This window comes from Trichomycterus rosablanca, chromosome 11 (genome assembly GCF_030014385.1).
Source record: "Trichomycterus rosablanca isolate fTriRos1 chromosome 11, fTriRos1.hap1, whole genome shotgun sequence".
NCBI lineage: Eukaryota > Metazoa > Chordata > Actinopteri > Siluriformes > Trichomycteridae > Trichomycterus > Trichomycterus rosablanca.
Genome location: NC_085998.1, coordinates 34497238 through 34520852, shown reverse-complemented (window position 1 = coordinate 34520852; position 23615 = coordinate 34497238). Strand labels below are relative to the sequence as shown.

The following is a 23615-nucleotide window of genomic DNA, read 5'->3' as shown; positions in this document are numbered from 1 at the left end:
TAGCTTATTTTGTGCTGTACCGAGTTATATATTTTATGTACTTTTTTATATATTTTATTATTTTTTATGTTATTTTTATTTTATTATTGCTGCTGGTCTCACTGAAGAGCTACCAAACAATGACAATGTCTACAATGACAATAACGTCTATCTTATCTTATCATATTTAGTATTCCCTTCGTTCTGCACACACCTACTTAATCACAGCCTACTTAATCACTTAATAAATTACACATTGGGGAGATTAAGATCTGTCAATCCACCTTCTGCATTTCTGTGAAGTGAGAGTAATCTAAAGTATTTAGGAAGGGTCATAGGTCTTTCTAACAGAAAAAATAAATACAGTTAACAGTTAGATATGTTCTCATTAAACAGCATTAAACTACATGGTTGAAATTTGTTCCCAGCTGGCTCAGCGGGCTGGTAGCAAAGAATGCTGTCGGCTGGCCGGGCTCTACACATGATTGACAATGTCTGAGGAGGAGATGTCAGAAGCCCTGCTATGGATTGGCGCCTGACCCACTGTGAAAAATATGAGCCAAAAAATCCTGACAAATTAGGTGTAAGTAATAATTTGGACACTAAGTGTATAAACCCATGCCTCAGAGGCTACTACAACAGGTCAGGATGTTGTAATAGTATTGCTGACCACATGGAACAGAACAGGTTACATGGTGGTTTACTAATCGCTACACGGCAACGGGCGAAGCACGCAAAACACTGGCCCCGCCCACCTTAGTACCTCAGCAGTTAGTAAAACTGAAAACACTAGTTTAGCGACAGAAAAGTGAACTGTCCGGGCTAAACATGCCAGAAGTACAATTAAACAGCACGAATTAATTTAAACAACCAAAACTAACCCTGCTGGCTGTTATGAATTCGTTAAATGTGGAGTTATTTTGCTTTGTTTGCTGAGGCGTTCATCGAACAGGTGTGGAGACATGACTTAACTGTGTTCAAACTTGGGATTTTAAACAAGGTAAGCTTTTTAATTTACTTTAAATTCACGATAAGTTATTGGGACAGGTTTATTTACCGTTTCCTAAGTTTACTGCTCAAAGAAAGGGGTTTAAAGTACGACAGAGTTCAAGAAGGCTGCGTCCGTATTATTGTGCCCAAATTGTTGTCTTCTGCTTGTGTAAGTGCACTTTGTCGGGTAAGACTTGAATCACTTGCACTTCCTATGTAGTGTCCTTCGTGTCCTTAGGAAGGCATTTGGGACGCAGCCTATTGGAGCGATGGAATTTTTCATACGGGAAATAAATAATAATGCGTTTATTTATTTAGTATATCCACGTTTTTAAATGTGTTATGATTCTTCCAGTGTTGACCTTTATTTTATAATAATTTTGTTTGTTGTTTTCTTTTGTAAATGTTAGTTTAAGGTGCTCATCTGTTTGACGCACCCAGCTTGCACTTACAATAATTGACCATTTTAATAGATACACTATTAGTGCACTTTGTAGATGTGACGTTGGATATATGGTACATAGTGGTGATGTAGAACATGATAATGAAGGCTGGACTCCTCAGTGTTTGGTTCATTGGCATGCCAGGCAAACATGGGGGCTGAATGTACACAAACATGACTTTTGAAATGTAAGCTGTGTAAGTCATGTAGCCTTATAACATGTCCTAGAAAAGAATTTTAAATAATAAGAATTTTTTTAAGCCTTTAAAATCGTGTTTTTAATAAACTGTGCATGTTAACACTGTCAAGCTTATGTTAAAACTACACTGAATCTAATCTACAAAATCTTTTTTTTACCGGCACTATTTGTTGCATTTGTAAACTAGTACAGTTATGCTACTTTACAGCTATGTTTCCATGAACGACCACTGTTATTCCACTTTTTATCAGTGGTCAGTTTCTGGACTCCATTGTTAACAGCCTGTCATGATCAAAAATTTCAGCTCAGTAATTGTCATAATAATTGTGATTGAGAGAAAACTTTTATTGACTGTATGCAACAGTTACATTTTTCTGTTTTATATTGTTATACCAAATGGGTTCTATATATGATGGAAGATGAATTGCTATATAAATAATGTAATTATTAGTAAACCATCAAATCAGCTCAAATCATTACAATTAGGCAATTGTGTAATAAGTGTGACAGATCTTTTATTGACTACCTTTAGATTGTTCTTAACCCAGCATTCAGCATTGAAAACAACAACACTTTACTGTAGCAGTTTTTCTACCTTCTAGAAAATGGTACACCACCAATATAATATCTTGTGTCCTGTGGTGGTCTTTGTGTATTAATGATGAATTAATGATGAAATAAAGGCACAGTGTCAATATAATTAGTCAGTATGATTGTGTAAGCTGTGTTTGAGCTGTGCAGGAATCTTGTGAGCATATAATCCTGGGGCTATTAGTAACCTGCAGGCCTGATCACACCCTTGGGTGGGTAAACTTTTACCAGCCATTTGGTTCTTTCTAGCTAACTGTAAAAATACAAAACTGATTTAAGACAAAGGCAACCTGAGTAAACAAAGTTGAGTATTTCAATGATTATTGTATTTATTGAGGGAAAAAGTTACCCAACAACAGTTGTGTTTATGTGGAAAAAGTGGTTGCTCTCTTAGTTACTCTTTTAACCAGTTAGCCAAATGTAATAGTTCAATAAAACATTACTTAAATGAATGAAATTTTAATATTAACGACTAGTTTAAAACTGTTTTGGGGTTTCTTTTCTGTAAACATTTAGTGTGACATGTAAAAAACTGAGAAAACCATATGGAGTAAATTCCTTTTTTTTTGCACTGTCTCACTTTAATGTCGAGCATGCTGGAGGTATCTTGGTCACAGTTTGTTTTCCGAACGTCACAGCCTTTACAAAAGAGAATTAATCGTAACAGTGAGTGGACACAATGGTACAGGTTTGCTCTCGACAAACAACAGCTATCCGTGCCAAATGAGTACAACTTGCAGAGGCATTTGAAAGCACCTTTCACTGGTCTCGGATACAAACAGAGTTTAGCCCTGTGTTCCGGGTTCTTCACTGAGTTCTTCTGTTCACAAACAGATCATTACTGAAAGCAACATTGTGTTTAAAGTCAACAAGAGAGATAAAGGCTGTAAGCCAAGCACAAAGAATTAAAATACTTTTAGATCTGGTTCACCAGATTGGTATTGTTTAGTTCTAGCTTTTTTGTGAATGGCTGGCCTAGGTAATGCAATTTACAATGAAAACAGTGATGCTTTCATCAGACTTGCTCTACCAAACGTAGTATAGCTGTGCACCATGGGTGTGTGCATTGTGCTGTGCTATGTTTGTATAATGCCACAAAATAAGTAAGGGGCGTGAAATGAATGACACCTTTTTGTATAATGCTGGATTTACACCATATAATCAAAAGTATGTGGACACCTCTCATTATTATTGAGTTCAGGTTGTTCAGAATGGCCCGTTCCTCTTCCAGTATGAATGTGCCCAAAGTAAGGTCCAGTAAGTGGTTTGATGAGTGGGTGGGGAAGAACGTCACTGACTCGCGTAGAGCCCTGACCTCAACCCCATCAAACACCTTTGAGATAAATTGTAATTGCAAGCCAGACCTTCTCGTCCAACATTAGTGCCTGAACTTACGAATGCTTTTTTGACTAAATGGACACAAATTTGCTTAGACACATTCAAAACTTTGTCAAAAGACGTATCAAATAACTTCCAAGTAATTCAGGTATCAGTTGCAGAACTTAAATTAACAAAGTTAGAAACAAAGTTGATGAGGTAAAACAAAGTGATTTACAAATCATTACTCTTTGTCTCTTTTTTTAGCATTTTAAATACTCACCCAAATATTGTTGAAGTGAGTTTTGTGTATGTATTTGCCTATTTGTGAAACATGTCATTTAACAATATAGAAGAGCTTGCAAAGGGTTCTTTAGTTCTTTCCTGCTACCTCTGCACATCTCTACAGCTTTAGTGACTAATTTAAGAGGCTGTTGCTAAGTGATGGCGGGCAGCAGCGATTTCTAAAAGGCGATGTGATGTTGAAACTCAAAAGCGTTGTGTTCTCTAAACTCTCTGCATCTAGAGCTGACCCATGTAGAGAAGAACACAGAGGAGTCACGCACATACATAGACTTGCAAAGACACTATGGCAGCTTTCAACGGCACCTGTGACTCTAAGGTGAGCCGGGCATCCCTGCGCAGAGGAAAGGACTTAAAAGAAAAGTCCAGCACATATGAAAGTCAGAGCGACAGCAGCACAGTTCTGGAGAAGAGTCAGGAGTTTTTTCAGATCTGTGACATCGAGGACAAAGGATTTGTTACTCAGCGAGACATGCAGGTAAGATCCATGTTACACGATTTACTATGTAATAAACACTGGGGCAGCAACATCAGTTCTAAAGTATTAAATTAATGTTAGTATATACTTTTATCAAAGATAACTAATTTATATGCCAGAATATTTTAGTAACAGGTTTACATTGTTTATTAAGGCACTTAAATAATAAGAATAATTCACTTACAGAAGATAAAAAGAAAAGCAGGTGCTTTCACTAGATAAGATTTACTGTTTGATAACATAATTTTGGCATCCTCAGGTTTATTAGACTAAGATGTTGTGAAATGGATGTTGTCTAAGTTTTAATAGTGCTTTTATCATGTCCTTCCCAGGTTCCTCTAGGTCCTGGTTAGTCTACTTTCCTCTCAACTTTCTTACCTTCCTCTCAAGTTAATATTCCAGTAGATAGATTGTCTGCTTCAAATTTGCCTTAAGCGAGAATGAGTGACAGCTTCATCTATTCATTCCCTGATTCTGCCCAGTGTTTCCTGGATTGGTTCCACAGCCATTAAAATTTTGACAAGGATAAATCTCTTACTGAAGATACAAAATTATAAAAACAAATGAATACACTGATTGTTGAAATAATTTTTTCTAAAATTGCAAACTTTTAGCTAATCGATTTGAGACCATTTCACCAAGTAAATAAACTATTTAAATACATTATAAGCTGTTGGATGGCGCAGCTGTCTGTTACACTAGCCAGTCACCTCTAAAATCCGGGTTTGATTCTATCGGCTGGCCGGTCATCTAGACAGACGTGATTGGCATTGTCTTATGGCAGAAGCCCTGTAATGGATTGGTGCTCTAACCTTGATATTCCTGTCTAGCATCCAGCATTACCTGGTGAAACTAGATGAGCTTACACCCTGGCCAGGATTAAACGGTTGGTGAAAATGAAATGAAATGAAAAGTAAAAAACACATTATTTTGTGGTGTGAATGGGTAAATTGATTATTATACAATGAGATTACATGAAATGAGCTCTAAAGTGTTTGATTGCTTACAGTTAGTGTAAATAGCTGAATCTCGTCTCTACAGCACGTTGTTTTACAAAGTACAGATTATCTGGCACTAAAAGCAGTTGAATGAGGATACTTTACATGCAGATCAGATACTGGTTGTTGATGTGTGAAGGATGTAGTCTACACATGCACGCTGATTATTCCGAAACCTCTGATGCAGTTTGGCAGCTACTGTTAAAGTGGAGACACGAGCGAAAGCTTTGTGAGACCACTCCATCAGTTGCATTATTGTGTAGATTGCACGGCCTCTTTGATTTCCATGCATTTGTGCTGTTCTCTTTGATGATGCACTCACCGGCCCACGCTCTAAAGCTTTTTTTACCCTTTTAAAATGCTATAGCAGATTTGATCTAATGTCATGATAATCAGCTTCTCATCTTTATTCAGGTTAAAGCTTTATTAGTCAAATGTGCAGCAAGTGAAAATCTTTCCTGCATAATCTATCAAATATCAACATGCTCACAAAGACTGCAGGTGGTAGAGCATCTAATAATTAGTTTTTTGGGGGGTTTGGGGGTTATGGAGTTGTATAGCATTGCTCCATAAGACAGGAAAAATATTTGTTAATTATTTATGTTTGTTATTTGTTGTTATGTATGTTATTTGAAGATCAGGGGCTGTATTTAGGATAAAAAGGAGACTCCTTTTTTAACTATATCTGTCTGAAGAATTACATGAAAAATTCATATAGATGTGTCATACCAACTTTTTACTGTAACAGTTCTGTGGTAATAAAATAATTCGGCTTGAATCCAAAACATATATTTATTAAATCAACTTTTTATTTGGAACTTCCTTTAAAACAAAGTTTTACACAGAAGGACTCATTGATGCTTTAGTTCAGGTTCGATTTTAATGTTCACCTATTGTAAAATCACAGTTCATTTAGTGTACAGTGTGGATGCCTTCATACAGTAAATGTTTACATTTACATTTTCATTGACATTTTCAGCATTTAGCAGACGCCTTTATCCAAAGCGACTTACATTACAGTTACATTATACAGTCTGAGCAATTGAGGGTTAAGGGCCTTGCTCAAGTGCCCAACAGCAGCAACCTGGCAGTGGTGGGGCTTGAACCAGCAAACTTTGGATTACTAGTCCTGTGCCTTAACCACTAGGCTACGGCTTGCCCTACACATCCAAATGTTATCCAAAATGACTTGCAAAAGTGCTTTTTATTTTTTATTAAACCATTTTAATTTATTTAAAGTGAAGGGCAAGGTAAGTATTTATTTGTATTTGTTAGTTGTTTGTGAATTGTTGGGTCTTTAGTCTTCATTTCACAAGAGCAAAAGACTCAGCAGTTTGAACCAGTGCAGTGTAGCTCTGCGGTTAAGGCACTGAACTGATACTCAGGTCACTGGTTTAATTCCTACCACCGCCAGGACCACTGTTAGGCCCCTAAGCAAGGCCCATAACCTTTAATTGCTAGCATTATATTCAATTCACTTTGTATCTAAAGCATCTGCTTAATACCATTTATGCAAATGTACAGATAAAAGTCTTAGTTAAGAACCTGGTTGTAATATGATGGATAGTATTTATAGAGTTTAATGTAAGATCAACGATTACAATTCAGTCTTGGGTTGAAGATATCTAATAAAATGAAATTATTCCATAAAAATGATTTATGAGCTGGTGGCATTTTAGGCAGAACAGTTCTCATAATAAAGTAACAGCAATCTTGAGCCCCTCTCACATGTATGTAATGTGATTATTTATTTTTATAATGTATTGATTTATTTTATTTGTTAACCTTTTTATTGTACGTATATTAAAGAAGAAATAAGAGCTAGTTCTAAACAGTAAGTCATTATTACAGGGATGCAATTTCCCCTTAAGGAAAGCAAGCTATACATTTTGTGCTTACTACTTCACACCCCATTTTCACACCCGAACCAAAGTGTTAGTAACTGGCACTTTAAAACTACACAGCAGAATAGCCTCCTGACTTTTGGCCACACCTAAGCCCGATAAGCTCTGTTTGTTCTTAGGGTGTAGAACTCCAAAACATCTTCCAGCTGTTCATGAAGCATTGTCAGTTGGCCAATGTTTAGTAGCCTGTCTTTGTAAACATTTGTTTAATCTACAGGTAATTTTAATATCAATTTGAAAACTACAGATCATCATTAATTCCTGATTAGTAAGAATTAACACTGAAACAATTCGTTCATTACATATGAAGGGTAATATTTGTCAATGGTCAGGGTCGCTGTAGTTTCACCAGGGCATAGTCATAACCTATCATGTCTGTGTAGAGGCGCGGCCGGCCGATAGCACTGCTAAGATACAACCTAAGGTGGTTAATGTAATAGGCCGCTGCACCACCCGAGTGAGTGCCAAAATAAAATGATGTATAATGAGCCTGACTAATTGCAGTTTTCCCAAGTTTAAAAGGAATGGTCACTTTATAAAATTTTGTCTTTGTTGCTCAATTGTTCACCCCAGTAAATTAATATTCAAAATAATAGTATAAATTGTATTAGATAGATAGATAGATTCTTTATTGATCCTTTGCAGGAAATTTCTTTGTTACAGCAGCTCAGACAACAGTCAACAACAACTTCTTGTATACATACAACATTAACTTACAGTGCAAAAACAAGCAATAAGATGTACAGTATGGTACTATATACATGTAAACTTTTTATGGTGCATGCATAGCATACAGAAGTAAGTATTTCTTATAAATGATTTATTTGAATTATTGTGAACTGTTAAACAGTCTGATAGCAGTTATAAGAAAGGATTTTCTGTAACGTTCAGTCCTGCATTTAGGAGGAATCAGTCTGTGACTGAAGGTGCTCTGTCGAAACACCTCCAGGGAGTGAAGTGGGTGTGAATGGTTTTTGGTAATGGTAATGGTGGGTATTAAAATGTTTTATTACAAATGCTACAATGCACTCTCTACTTTCCATATTTCTCAAACTGTCTTTGTGCTGATTAGTCATACACCTCACGCTTTTGCTGTGACTTAATAAGTGCGATGATGGGTTCTGATGGTTCTGGTGCTAATATCCTGGGTTGTGTTTCAGAGGCTGCTTGCAGAGTTGCCCCTGAGTGCTGAGGACCTGGAAAATGTGTTTGATTCTCTGGACGCTGATGGAAATGGATACCTCACCCTAGAAGAGTTCTCCTCTGGCTTCAGTGGGTCTTTGATTTTTAATTAAATCTAATAATGTTTTGGGTTATAAAAAGGTATAACAGTATCAGGCTTTGTCTTTTAATGTAATTTTGTATAATTTGTCAGTTTTCAACTCATTATGCATTGCTACTAAACAGATCTCAGGAGGACATTCTCTTTTTTATCTTAAGACACATTTAAATGATTGTTCGTTGTAATTAACCACTACTGATACAGAACGTTGTTTGTGTGTGCATCTAGTTTTAAAAACAAAGCCTTGTCCATATTTCTTTTTTTTAATTTAGGGCAAGGAAATGATCTAGATCTAGATTTATGAGTTGATGCACTGTGCTGTTTTGGTGCAGGTGAGTTTATATTTGGTCCGGCAGCTGGAGAAGCAGCAGCTCCTTCACCTGCATCTGGAGACGGGACCTCGGTGCAGAGTTTTGAGATGCTCTATCAAAGTCAGTGGGAGGAGAAACTCAGTAAGAGTGAAGATGACGAGGAAAAACACTTCTGCATGCTGATGGAAAACCTAGGTGCCAGCAATGTCTTTGAGAAGTGAGTTTAACTTCAGCATAAACAAGATGACAGAACTGTTTGAATTTGCCTAATGTCCATCTAGCATAAATTGTCACTAATGTTGGGCAAATGTCACCCTCCTTTTCTCCATAAATGTGCATGGGTTCTGAGGAACACAGGCTGAAATGTCCAATACTGTGATCGATCCCAGTCCGAAACTACACTGTCCCTAAGGAGGTTCTGTCTGATTAAACCTTTCAGTTTTATATATTTGAAAAATAGGCCCCACTCATCTTTGAGATTATGAAAGATCGATGTTGCTCATATGTCGCATGACTGGTTTTCTATTTACCACACTGCAGTAACGTCATGGTGGGGGACATCAGGTTGATAAATACATTCTATTGGCTTATGGTGATCTTCCAGACAAGAGCTGACATTTTGAATTACATGCTTCTGTGCATACAGTCTGATGAAATAGTTTACTTCCCTCTGGTCAAATGCCACGCAAATGCCAAGGCATGGTATAGCCAAAAGTATTTTAACACCCCTCCTTATTATTAAATTTAGCTTTGTGATTCAGAGATTGGTGGTTTTCTAGCAAGTGTATTAAATAAAATCTAAATATAATATAAAAATAATTTGAGTATGGTCTTCTTCTACTTCAGCTACTTTTTAATGGTTAAATATGATGAACAGTAGCTGTGCATTAATGTGCAGTGTTTCCATTAGGAACAAAAACCAAAACAAAACATGGAATTTGATCATGAGTGTTCAAACTGTTGTCTAAGACTGTGTGTTTGTCTGTCAGTGTAGAATTATTTACTTCATATCTGGGCTTTAAGCTTGCTACAGAAGCCTGAGTGATTATTTATACCTCCACTGTGGATGCATGATTTTATTTTAAAGCATAATAACAAATTTAAACCTGACCTGTTTTTGCTGTATATTGTGCAGTGACTTATTATTCTTTCACGTATGCTTTAGTCCAGCAGAAGTTCGCAGTCTTTGGGCTCAGCTACGCACGGACGAGCCTCGTCTACTGTCGAACTTTGAAGAATTTCTGGCCAGGGTCACTTATCAGATTAGAGAGGCAAACCAGGAAAAGAGAGAAATGGAGACTGCTCTGAAAAGGTATTCCACAGTATATAACTGCTTGATTACTAAATACAGTGCAGTGGAAAAACACATGTCCCCTACTGATTTAATGTGTTTTTTTATATTTGTGATGCTTCATTGTAGTCAACACAAATTCCAATTTGTATTACAGAAAAAAAGGTATTTAACACAAACTAGACCTGTTTGGAAAATGTAATTCTCCACTTAGTGCAAAAGGTACCAATTGCAAACAAATTTTGCTTGGTCACAGCACTCATAACTAACGGTTAGTACCATGTGCATAGATGGCACTGTCTTTAGATTATCAATACCTTATAGATGCAAAAGACAGAAAAAAAGTGATAATAAAGTAATAACAATTTAATTCCTGCAAATGTAATTAGTTTTTGGTACATGGTTCTCACGAGTATTAATGGTTTTCAATGAGCATCACATTTATTAGACAAACTATTTATTCTTATGTGTGTAAACTTTTTTATATTCCAATTTCTGTTATTTGTTTTGTACAGAAAAGCAGCTTCCCATGATGATGAAATCCAGCGACTTTATGAGGAAATGGAACAGCAGATCAAAAATGAGAAAGACCGGATCCTTTTACAGGTGAAGTACAGTAATCCATTCAGGTATTCGAAAAACACATTGTGTATACATTTGTTCTGAACTAATATAAACTTATAGAATGATTTGTATTATATAATAAATTTGAACCGTATAAGCCACTACATAATAGTACAATTGGTTGTACAGGATTCTGAGAGGTTCATGATCCGGAGTCAGGAGCTGGAGGATCAGCTTGTAAGCAAAGAGCGAGAGCTTGAACTGCTAACAAACAAACAGAAAAGGGTGAGCGGTTATTTTACTTTGATTTAGACACCAAGATTTATATGTATAAGTAAACATATAAAGTGATTTGGATTTAGGTTTAATACAAATTCGTTCATGTTTGTTGAGTCGTAACTGCATGCATTCCTGTATTGATCTTCAAGACTGACTGAAATACGTCTAACTGAAGAAGGTTCCCATGTCACGAGCTGTTTTGGCTAGGAGCTGGAATCCAAAATTGAAAAGAGAACTGCAATGACTTACAAAATGTTGAGTTACAAAATAAAACCCTTGCTCACTCCAGTCATTTAAAAATATTGTAATATCTCCATCATGTTAATGCAAATAAGGAAGAGACCAAACTCATTCTTACTGTTGGCATCATTTAAAAAACATCTGCATTCTTATGTGCCAGTAGAGTTTAGTGAAAGTGTGTAGCACTAGCAGCTAGTGTTTTAAACTCCCTTTTTATGAAATGATTTTTTATATATATATATATATTCAAATAAAAGCAGATTCTTCAGTGTTTTGTTTGCCATTGCAATCTTTATTCTACACTACATTAAATCTAAGTGTTGTTTCTACCTCAGTAGGATGACAGTGCCACTGCTGCTCTTGAGATGGCATGTATTTCTATCACAGTCTATTTTTGGAAGCAAAACAGTGCTTGGCACCAGTATATACGCTTTTCTTATCAACATGGGTCTTGCACACAATTCTTTAGCCATCTTACTCATGACAGCACTCAGTAACTCCAATCAGGTTCTGTTGGAGTTGCATTCAGTGTTTTGTTTACAAAAGTTTATTACTTAAAGGAGTTGAGTAAACTCCCCCTAGCCTGACTGTGGAGGGCCATAACTAACACACACCCCACCAACACCTGATAAATGAAATATAGAATGGAAGGAGGGTGCATTTTCTGTTTCCCATGACTGGGGCTTGGCTTACCATGTTGATATCTTTAGCCTTCGAATTATGGGTGACCAAGAAACAAAGGGGAACAGTTTAATTAAATAGAGACACACGAGAAAAGGAAGACAATACAAATAAATGGTGTGACAGTAGTGCATATTCTTCCACATAGATTTACAACGTGGTCTGGGTTCACTTGTCCTATTTAGAGCAGTTGTACTCATTTTTATACAAATAAAGACACAGGGATGCAGGTTTTATACAAATCGGATATAAGCTACACCTGGTTTAACATGATTAATTGGTCTTGGTCCTTAAACTACTGATGAGTAAAGTCAGATGAAGCTCCTGCATGGTTCGTATAAAATGTTACTGTGAAGAGTCAGTGAAAATGAATACAAAAAAGTTAAGTCTCTTCCAGCATAACAGTGCCCCATCTGCAAGATAGAGGGGGCCATTAAATGGATTTATGAGTATGAATATGATGTAAACCATATGCTGTGGCTTATAAGTCACCACATCACATCTACATTCCTTCAACATCAAAGCAACAGTTAAGGAAATGTCTTTGGAATAAAGGTGTTTCATTTCTGCAGTACAGTTCCAAACACTTGATAGTAATAGTAATGTCTGTCTGCATTCCAGATAGACAGTTAAGTACTTGCTTTTACTTGTAAATCTAAATATTTTAATTTGTTTTTTGGTGTTAAGGTAAGTAGAAGAGTTTGCATTTGCATTGTATAGATTACATAATACACACTTCTGTGAAAGCAAGTCATGAAGACAGTAAAAACCATTATACCTGTGTGTGTTGGTGGGTCTGTACCAGTTAGAAGAGCAGTGTCGGGAGCTACACAGCGAGCAAAGGGAAACAGCAGTGGAAAATATGAAACTAAAGCAGTATAATGAAGAGCTATCACATGACCTGGAGCATACTACTCAGGAGTTAGGCATAGCCCAGGAGCAGCTGGATCTGCTGCAGGAACAGGCCTCCCGTCTGCAAGAACATCGAGAGATGTGAGAACATTTCCATGCTTTATACACCCTGTTCACATATCGTATCACATCCCCTACACATACATTCACATACAAGTACATTAATTTTATTCATTTATGCAACTGTTTTTTTTACATGGTAAAGATCTTTTGATCAAATGGTAAAGGAAAACAGGAGTAGGAGTATGGGCCTTTTCTTCCCCATGTCTTAGCAGCTTTTAATTCATGACAGACTTGTATTTTAAAAGTTTCTGGATTACATCTGACTATTCATCTAATAAATTTGGATTTTCTTCACATACTTGCCAAAAGACATTTGTTCTATGCACTTTTTAATGGGTGCAGTCATACCAGCACTAACAAGAAATTAGAAAGCCCTGCCAACGTACCACAAACATGATATCCGATACCTTTCTTCACTAACAGATATGGATCTTTTAAGTCAGAGCTGGAATCGACTTGACAGCACTTAATAATAATAATAGAAGTAATAATAATGATAATAATAATATTAATGTTTGTAAAGTGTATACCTTAAGTGTATACTGATGGCAGTAAATTGCCTCCAAGTATTCTTGATATTTTTTTTTTCCCACTTGTTTAATGTTTGATGTTTTTTGCTGTTTTTTAGGGAGGTGTACAGAGTAACAGAGAGTTTGCAAAGAGAAAGAGCAAGTTTACTCAAACAACTTGATTTACTAAGGCAAGAACTTTAGCACAAATACAGTCAAATCATTTTATCTTTTACAAATCTAAATACTGAAGAGCTACTTAACATGCTGTTTTTTAGGGAAATGAACAAATATTTACGAGATGAGCAGGATGTGACCTATCAGGTAAGTTAATCAGAATTTTTGTTTTAGACGGGGTTTTGGCTTCGCAAATTGATGTTTTCAAAATTTCTGAAGTGCTTACAAAGTAGAAAGCTTACGTACTACGATTTTGTTTCCTAGAAACCAAAGAACTCTGCAATGTTATCATGGACAGAGAGATCAGGGGCTATTGCTAATAAATACACAAACAGAAAACAATCATTTAGAAGGTAAGTCCTTTATACAAAAAGGTCCGTGTTTATGAAAACTGCATTTATGAAAACTGCCACTTGTTCATAAACTTGCTTTAAAATCTTTGTGATTCATTAGCTAATTGGCTAATGTTAGGTATCATATTTTATTGGCTCTGTGTTATTAAATCAAATGCTTTAATTATGTCCTAACTACTGTATTTAAATATTTATTTTTTTCATAGTTTAATTGTGCACACACATCTAACATTTTTGGTACTTTTAAGCATTAAAATACTAAGTCAATTTTGATCAGTTTAGTTGGATTGTGTCTACACTTTTGACTTAAATTGGCTTCTAATTTAATAAACATTATGTTGATTCATGTTTAACAAAAATGTATTGATTGTATTGGTGGCACAGTGGTCTATTACGCAAGCCCACCACCATTTAAATCCAGGTTTGAATCTCAGTAGGTTCAAATCTCAGCAGTGCTATCGGGCTGTTAATGTCTGTATGTGCTGCAATAACAGCTTTGATTCTTCAGAAAAGCCATTCCACTTGATTTTAGAATAAAACTGCAGTGATTTACCTGAACATAAATGAGGTTGGAGACTCATGTTGAACTATATAAGCCCAATCATGCTAATTTAATTATTATTAAATATATTGGATGGGGTCAGGCTCTGTGCAGACGGGTTCTGCTAATCCTATATACCAATATTCATATGCCTAATTCTGCTAGAATGTCCCTGTATGGAGTAAAATGTAAATAAATCTACTGGGGTCCAGCCTAAAGCACCACGAGTAAGTCCATACTGTCATTGGTATTTTTATGACTAAGCAAGATGTAGAGTATTCTAAGGCAACTATAGCAGCACAAACATCTACTTGTTAAAATGGCAGCAGCCTCTGGCAGTGGAAAAATGTCAGCAATTTTGTTTTAACTGAAATTGTGCAGCTATATTCTTTGTTGTATGTACCTGCTAGATTCCTATATATCTACTGTTTTATGTTTTCTTTAGTGATGATGAGCAGGAGGTACCACCACATTTTAAAAGAAAGATCACAGTGGGTATAAAAGGGCAAGGTTTGGTTCTGGGACCAGAAGACCAAGCAGACCACCAGCCTCCTTCTCCCAGACCTCATTTACCGAGGATCATCTCTATTGAGGAGGATCACTGTCCTCAGCTCCTGCAGAGGGATTTTCAGACTGAGCTTATGGACTGGAGTGAGCAGGAGGAGGACCTGGAGGAAGGCATCGACCTTCAGATGAACAATATTTACCCTTCTGTCAGCACTCCAATCCCAAAGTCTACTCCTCCTGCAGAGAGCAGGGTCACTCACACTCCCACCTCACCCAGAAGGCAACCTGTGGGCAAAGAGACTGCCCAGCTGGTGAGAAGGCAATTATAATGTGGCTAAAACTTCTTTATTGACAGGTTAAAGACTAGATGAATGATAAGAATGATAAAAACAACAAAATAATTATTTTCACAGCAACATACATTGTGCCAAGAGTGCATTCATGCTCAATTTCACGTTCTGCGCATTAATTTATAATAAGCCAGTAACCTGAGGCATAAATGTCATGTGACTCACCTTGCTAGAAAAGGTAATTGGCTGATGTCACTGTTACTTGGAAAAAGAATGAGCTACAATGTTAAATGCCACTTTAATACAAATAGCCATTAGATTAAAAATTAGATTAAATATGTTATGACACAAAGACAAATTTAGATTATTGGGTAAATATTTTCATATATTTATTATATTAAATATTACATTATATTATATTACTTTCCACAATATGTTTAGTTCAGCAAATAAATAGAAACAAAGGGGTTATTTTGTTTTATTTTTATCTTTTTCTTCTATCTTACCAAACTTGACATTCCACTAGGTCAGTCGTTTTCATTTTACGCCAAAGATGTTTGAGGCCATTCAGCTTTATTTTAAACAAGTCCTGAAATACTGATATCGTTATCCTTAGTACAGGTCTATTTAAGTTTCTTTTTAACTTCTTTGTTTAGAAAGAAGGAGGGAATTCTGGGCCAGATCGTCTGTTTAAGATTGTTCTGGTAGGCAACTCCAGTGTTGGCAAGACCTCGCTGCTGCGCCGCTTCTGTGATAACTGCTTCTACCCAGGAACCTCAGCTACTGTTGGTCAGTTTTCACCCATCTGTATGTCCTCTGTGTGTGTGTGTGTGTGTACATGTACATGTGTGTTTCTCTCTATCTGTGTGTATGTTCGTGTGTGTTTGAGTCAGCTCTTTTAAGGTGTTTCAGTAGCTTGCAAATTCTGACGAACGTTTCTCACATCAAAAACACTGAACAGTGAAAAAGAGCTTTTCCATATTTTCCCACAGCATTTTTTCAGCACGTCTTTAAAGCTAATGTATTCAGCTGTGATCTGTGATGTCAGATCTGCATGGCGTCGTCATCTTCAAAAGCAGCTTAACAGACGAGCAATTTTAAAAGCACGTTTCCCTGAATAATTGGAAGGTGTTACTGGATTTGCAAACATGTTATATAAAGATAAACAGGCACAACATCAATCCTTCATGCAAACTTATAATATTGAAGACTGTGGAAGTGCTGTCAAATTATTGCATTGAATTTTACACATTATAAACTAGTCCGACTAGAAGTTATTTATTTATTATGATTTTTTTGAACCAGTGAGTTAGCAGTGAGTAAAAAACATGAATTTATTATTTTGGATGAGTGTCCACTTTTAAACAAAAATCTTTTTTAAAACCATTATTAGAATGCCATATTTACTTTATTTGTATGTTGACACAACCCATGGTGGCCTTTTACATGAGGAAGCTTATTCCCTGTTGAAGTATATAAATACTACTGTCTGCCCTTTTCTCTTGAAGTGAACTCCTCACATGCTCATTGATGTGTTCTTAAGCCACAGGAAGGGGGAAAGCTTCAAAAGATGAGGAGGATGAAAAGAGAGAAACGTTCTTTGACTGTTCTAGTAACAGCAATATGAGGCAACCATCAAAGTTATCTTTACCTTTATTTTGTTTTATTATTATTTGCATCAAGGTATTGATTACAGTGTGAAGACCCTTACAGTGGACAGCAGCCAGGTGGCGCTGCAGATGTGGGACACAGCAGGACAGGAAAGGTGAGCGAGGGCACTAGTAATCTCTCTGGGTGCGGTTTCTTTTTTTCTGGGTCTGTTTTCACCAGAATCATTAACCGCAATGCAGAAACACATTTCAGACTGGATGGCAATTCATTATCATTTCTTCTGAGACTAATCCAATCATCCTGTGTGTAGACACCCGACCTGCTAAGAGAAACCACTGAGAATTTGAACCCTTGATTCCATCGGTTATGGGCTCGCACAGGGTTTTTAAATCCCGGGTCAAAAAATGGGTCACAGAGAAAAATAATAATAATTAAACACATGGATTTTAACAGGTACATAAACTAAACTTGTATGCGAACGCCTTCCCCTGTGGAGGGAATAAGATAAATTTTTTGTGTTGCCTAGGTCATGTAAAAATCATGGACAAAATGTGGGTCACTTAAAAAATAGTTGGAAAAACCCTGGGCTAGTGTAATTTACTGCTGTTCCACCTGAGCACCGCTAATTAATCATAAAAATTTAATATTTACATCAAACCAATCACTTATGTGTAAGGAACAGTCATTCCTAAGTTTCTGTTTTATTTTCTGTTTTATGCCCTGGCAGGTATCGCAGCATTACGAAGCAGTTTTTCCGCAAGGCAGATGCCGTGGTGGTCATGTACGACATCACTAATGAGCAAACATTTAGAGCAGTGAAGTCATGGCTGGCCAACGTACAGGTAAACCAAAACTCAATCCAGGAATTTAAAAACAGGCACCCCAAACTGTTGACTAACTTCACATCCAATTATGCATTCTCTAAATTTTCCTTTTCTTTCATTTTATATGTAATGATTTTCTCTGTAATGAATTACATATTTTTTCCTTGTAGGAAGGCGCCGGAGAGGACCTTCCTGTCATGTTACTGGGGAACAAGACAGATTTGGAGGGTCAGAGAGAAATCCACTTTAGAGAGGGAGAGAAATTAGCTAAGGTGAGTGAGTGATACAGGCTTTACCAGTCTTAAGAGCTCTCATTCAGTGTATAAGTGTTTAAGTAAAAATGTATAATGAAGAGCAGAAATCCCTTTATCTCTTTATTAAGTATTCCATTCAGGCATGTCAGCCTCGCTCTCATCCTCAAATTTATTCAGTTCCTTCTGTCTGTGATGTTTTGAGTGCTTTTGATTTCATAAAAGCTCTTGAACGTGTTTTTTTAAGGACTTTGATGAAATGAAGGGAGAAGTAAATGCAATAAATGTTCTAGTCTGTAATCATATTCTAGTGAATGTATTTAAATAAACTGATTATGTTTTGTTTTGTATTTTTTTGCAGGAATCTCAACTGATTTTCTTTGAGTGCAGCGCGTTTTCAGGCCACAATGTTATTGAATCCATGGTGCATTTGGCAAGGTATGTTACAGTTTCATTAACAGGGAAGGGGATCACATAGAATACTTAATAAACAAATGTGTCTTTTATGTTTACCTCTTATGGTTAGTGTTAGCAGACCGTGTACTGCTTGTCAGTTGTAAAATATTTACTGAAGAATGTTAATAAAAATAAATAACTGTTAATAAATATAATACCGGTTTATGTAATACCTATTAAATGTAATAGCCTAATGTACAGTGTATCACAAAAGTGAGTACACCCCTCACATTTCTGCAGATATTTAAGTATATCTTTTCATGGGACAACACTGACAAAATGACACTTTGACACAATGAAAAGTAGTCTGTGTGCAGCTTATATAACAGTGTAAATTTATTCTTCCCTCAAAATAACTCAATATACAGCCATTAATGTCTAAACCACCGGCAACAAAAGTGAGTACACCCCTTAGTGAAAGTTCCTGAAGTGTCAATATTTTGTGTGGCCACCATTATTTCCCAGAACTGCCTTAACTCTCCTGGGCATGGAGTTTACCAGAGCTTCACAGGTTGCCACTGGAATGCTTTTCCACTCCTCCATGACGACATCACGGAGCTGGCGGATGTTCGAGACTTTGCGCTCCTCCACCTTCCGCTTGAGGATGCCCCAAAGATGTTCTATTGAGTTTAGGTCTGGAGACATGCTTGGCCAGTCCATCACCTTTACCCTCAGCCTCTTCAATAAAGCAGTGGTCGTCTTAGAGGTGTGTTTGGGGTCATTATCATGCTGGAACACTGCCCTGCGACCCAGTTTCCGGAGGGAGGGGATCATGCTCTGCTCGGTATTTCACAGTACATATTGGAGTTCATGTGTCCCTCAATGAAATGTAACTCCCCAACACCTGCTGCACTCATGCAGCCCCAGACCATGGCATCCCCACCACCATGCTTGACTGTAGGCATGACACACTTATCTTTGTACTCCTCACCTGATTGCCGCCACACATGCTTGAGACCATCTGAACCAAACAAATTAATCTTGGTCTCATCAGACCATAGGACATGGTTCCAGTAATCCATGTCCTTTGTTGACATGTCTTCAGCAAACTGTTTGCGGGCTTTCTTGTGTAGAGACTTCAGAAGAGGCTTCCTTCTGGGGTGACAGCCATGCAGACCAATTTGATGTAGTGTGCGGCGTATGGTCTGAGCACTGACAGGCTGACCCCCCACCTTTTCAATCTCTGCAGCAATGCTGACAGCACTCCTGCGCCTATCTTTCAAAGACAGCAGTTGGATGTGACGCTAAGCACGTGCACTCAGCTTCTTTGGACGACCAACGCGAGGTCTGTTTTGAGTGGACCCTGCTCTTTTAAAACGCTGGATGATCTTGGCCACTGTGCTGCAGCTCAGTTTCAGGGTGTTGGCAATCTTCTTGTAGCCTTGGCCATCTTCATGTAGCGCAACAAATTCGTCTTTTAAGATCCTCAGAGAGTTCTTTGCCATGAGGTGCCATGTTGGAACTTTCAGTGACCAGTATGAGAGAGTGTGAGAGCTGTACTACTAAATTGAACACACCTGCTCCCTATGCACACCTGAGACCTAGTAACACTAACGAGTCACATGACATTTTGGAGGGAAAATGACAAGCAGTGCTCAATTTGGACATTTAGGGGTGTAGTCTCTTAGGGGTGTACTCACTTTTGTTGCCGGTGGTTTAGACATTAATGGCTGTATATTGAGTTATTTTGAGGGAAGAATAAATTTACACTGTTATATAAGCTTCACACAGACTACTTTTCATTGTGTCAAAGTGTCATTTTGTCAGTGTTGTCCCATGAAAAGATATACTTAAATATCTGCAGAAATGTGAGGGGTGTACTCACTTTTGTGATACACTGTATGTGTAATCACCCATACCTTATATGCTTATAGTTTTGGAATGGGATGTCCAATAAACATGGCTATATACAGTGTATCTCTCTAAATGTCTCAAATTCAAAACTGGGTGTTTTGTTGGCATTATCTTTTAAATGCTCAGTTAAAAATCTACTTTTTGTCTTTCTTTTAGGATTTTAAAGGAACAAGAGGACAGAGAAAAAGAGAAGACGGTCTCCCTATTTGACAACCCATCAAGAAAGAAATCCTGCTGCTAACAGAGAGCTTTATACGCACATCCTGTTGATGTGTTACTCAGTTCTCCCCACCTGTACCGGCTTTTACATCTTCTGACATTTTTAGATGCATTTCTATAAGGGATGTTCTTTTACTTTTAAACAGAACCACGTTGCCATATGAGCAGTGTTATGATTATAAAAGATGGGAGTTGAAGAGGGGAGGGGGTGAGCAGTCTGAATTTTGCACTAAAAGGTTTTGGTGGCTTAACTGTGCACCAATCATGCTAAAAGCAATTATGCTGGATGCATGACTTCCCTATAGCCGAAATGTGCAAGGTGCAAGTCTGAATTTAAGTTTTTAAATATCATTCCATTGTTTTCTAAATGATCAGAAATGTCTATTGAGGACGTGAGTATGAAATTTATTTCTTGAATTAAGGTTGCTAATAAAACAGTTCAGCAAACCACTAAATGGCAACCATTAAGAAAAGAATTATAAATGTGTTAATTTTGGATATAACAACTCAAATTCAGGCATATGTTGTTTACAGCACTTTTAATATTTGACGCCAAACTGGAATTTATTCAACAGGGAAATAAAATTATGTTCCTTTCTGTAATTCTTAAAAAAAGCACAATCATGTTTTATTTATATGTCAGAGATAAAGAGTTAAGAGGAAATACCATAATTCACTTTTATTGTAAAGGTTCTTTTTGAGAAACAGGATTTGTGTCTGGATGTTTGTGAATCGTGTTAAATGTTTGATATGTGGCCTGAACGCACTAACTTTGTGCGAATGATTTAATACAGTGTTCACACTCCTGCCAAATTTTACACAGAGTTTATAGCTGTTCATGTTTTCTCTTGATACAACTTTATTTGTACTTATTGTCATCCGGTGAACATCACTGCCAAAACTACAGCTGTTTTGTGTTTTCACTTTGGTGCAGCTATGTTTTCTCTGATTCTGCTCATTCATGTGAACACCACTGCCAAATCTTAGCAAAGGCACAAAGCTTGTCATGTTTCTCTGTGGTGCAGCTATTTTTATTACACGTGTTTTTGATTTTGTCTGTCAAGGAAAATATTAATATAATATTTAATAAGGATTAAATGACCTATTTTTGTTTATAACTTAAAATGCATTCAAGGCCATGAAACAAATCACAACGGGAGCTCACAATCTTAATACAGGGCCCTATCTGTTTTTATTTTTAATCATTGTCACACTCCATTCTGCGTGCCTGGTTATATAATGTGTATCCTGTGTCTTTGTGAAGTGTATGACTATGAATATCACACTGTTAGGCCTCTGGTTACCCTGTTCATATTTTAATACTGGCAGTGGTTGTGTGTGACATTTATATATTTAAACAAGTTTTCAGTGGTACTGGATATTTCAGTCTTTTTCCTGCTTTAAACACATGAAGACATTATTATTTACTGATAAGCTAAACGAGGTGTGTCCAGAGCAGGAGAAAGACAAAACCTTGGATTCAAGGAGTACATGAGTGCATGGAGGGTATAAATGTTCAAATAGAACTTGATTGTTTCAATACGTTGAACTAAATTAAATAAAGATTAATTATATTTATAAACTGATGGATAAAAATTTTAGTTCTTCTTGAAAAGATTAAAATTTTGGGCCACTTTTGGAAAAATGTCTAATGAGGTATTTTACATATTTTAATATGAAAATGCTAATATTTTCCTTTCCTTTTACTTCACATTAAGTTAAACCGAGTCAATTTGGTGTCAGTACAACGATGTCTGTATGCGGTACTTTTGTCACCACCTTGTGGTCAAGACCAGCTCTTACACGGGACGTGCTTGTAAATCCCAGACCTGAGAATTCCACTTTATTTAAAAAAAACAAAAAAACACATATTCTGATCGTGCTAGTTTGCCTCATTTTGTTATGCAGTCTTTCTCAGAGTCAGGTGTGTTTCAACACTGATTTCTTACCATTTTTCTCTAAACCTACTGTGTTCAATATTCCAGCACAAGACATGATATTCAGCCTTTTGTAGCTTTGCTAAAATGACAAAAGGGAGTGGTTTTAAACTTTTTAATAGCTACCGCCTAAATACATGTACTCAGTTTTTACACACATGATACAGAAAAGAAGTAAATTAGAGATTATCAAAATTCACTAATTGATTATCTCTTTTTTTTCTTGTAAGTGAGTAATTAGAACTCGTACTTCGTCCAAAAATAAACTCTCACTTTGACTGGAAATTGTTGCCAGTTACAGCTTAATAATTAGCTTTTTTCAGCATTGGGGTTCAGTTTTGGTCTGCTGTTCTTTGCAAATTGTCTTGAGTTTTCAATAGTAAACCCATCAGGTCTTCTGATGCACTCTGAATTTCAAAAGTCTCAGTCACAAGATTGCACCTTTGACTTTAGAAACCAGATTTTTTGAAGCCGGATAAAGCAGTTATTGAAGATGAGTAAAAAAATAACAAAGAAATAGATGACTGGCAAGTTTTAGCTGCTCTAAGACTAAAAGCTTATATAAATAACTCAACATTCATTCATTCGTTGTCAATTAGCACTTCATTCTGGTAAGTTACTAGGCAAGTTTACTGAGCCCCAGCCAGATCTGCATGTTCTAATTACAAACTGATGTGTTAAGTGTATACGCAAAATTGTGTAGCACACAAACCTTTCAAGCATTTGACTGATTTTGATTAGGAGTCCTTCCAAAGTGGTAACACAAATCCTTTAAAAATCTGATTTAATGTTTTTGACAGTATAATCATTACCACCTCTGGATTTCGATTCTATTCCATTAAATTACTAATTACATTATAACACTTTTTCCATAATGCATGCTTTTTTATCACTCACTTAATACATTATTTAGGTCGGCCTGTCACAACTGTTACACAACTGCCTAATTGACAGTTATAATTAGTGATTGATCATTGTAATTGAGAGAACCACAGTTCACTTAAAATCCTTCAGTTCTGTGTATTGTAAACACCAGGTATAGTATTAATGGCCTTTTCATGTTGTCAAATGGTATATTCAAAACTGCACAAGACTAAATTACTTACTGCACAATACCAAACTACTTTTCCAAAATTTGGACTAAAATACTGGTTTAAAATGTTTTAGAGATTTAAAATGCGCTAATTCAACCTCAGTGTTCTAATCCAACAGTCACACACAATACCGAACAAACAACCAAAACTGTTATGGTAATAACAGTC

At 36.6% G+C, this 23615-nt stretch overlaps 1 protein-coding gene across 1 annotated transcript; it reads left to right on the top strand.

Moving 5' to 3' along the window:
• The first annotated feature begins 878 nt into the window (after nt 1-878).
• cracr2aa (calcium release activated channel regulator 2Aa) lies at nt 879-21998 on the top strand. The gene is made up of 18 exons (XM_063004793.1): nt 879-979; nt 4045-4299; nt 8362-8473; nt 8816-9011; nt 9960-10106; nt 10601-10691; nt 10839-10934; nt 12655-12842; nt 13453-13524; nt 13612-13657; nt 13775-13863; nt 14850-15222; nt 15858-15990; nt 16885-16966; nt 17540-17654; nt 17807-17908; nt 18249-18325; nt 20354-21998. Exons 2-18 carry the CDS (start codon nt 4108-4110, stop codon nt 20436-20438), a joined length of 2196 nt encoding a protein of 731 aa, XP_062860863.1. The 5' UTR covers nt 879-979; nt 4045-4107; the 3' UTR covers nt 20439-21998.
• The last annotated feature ends 1617 nt before the right edge of the window (nt 21999-23615 follow it).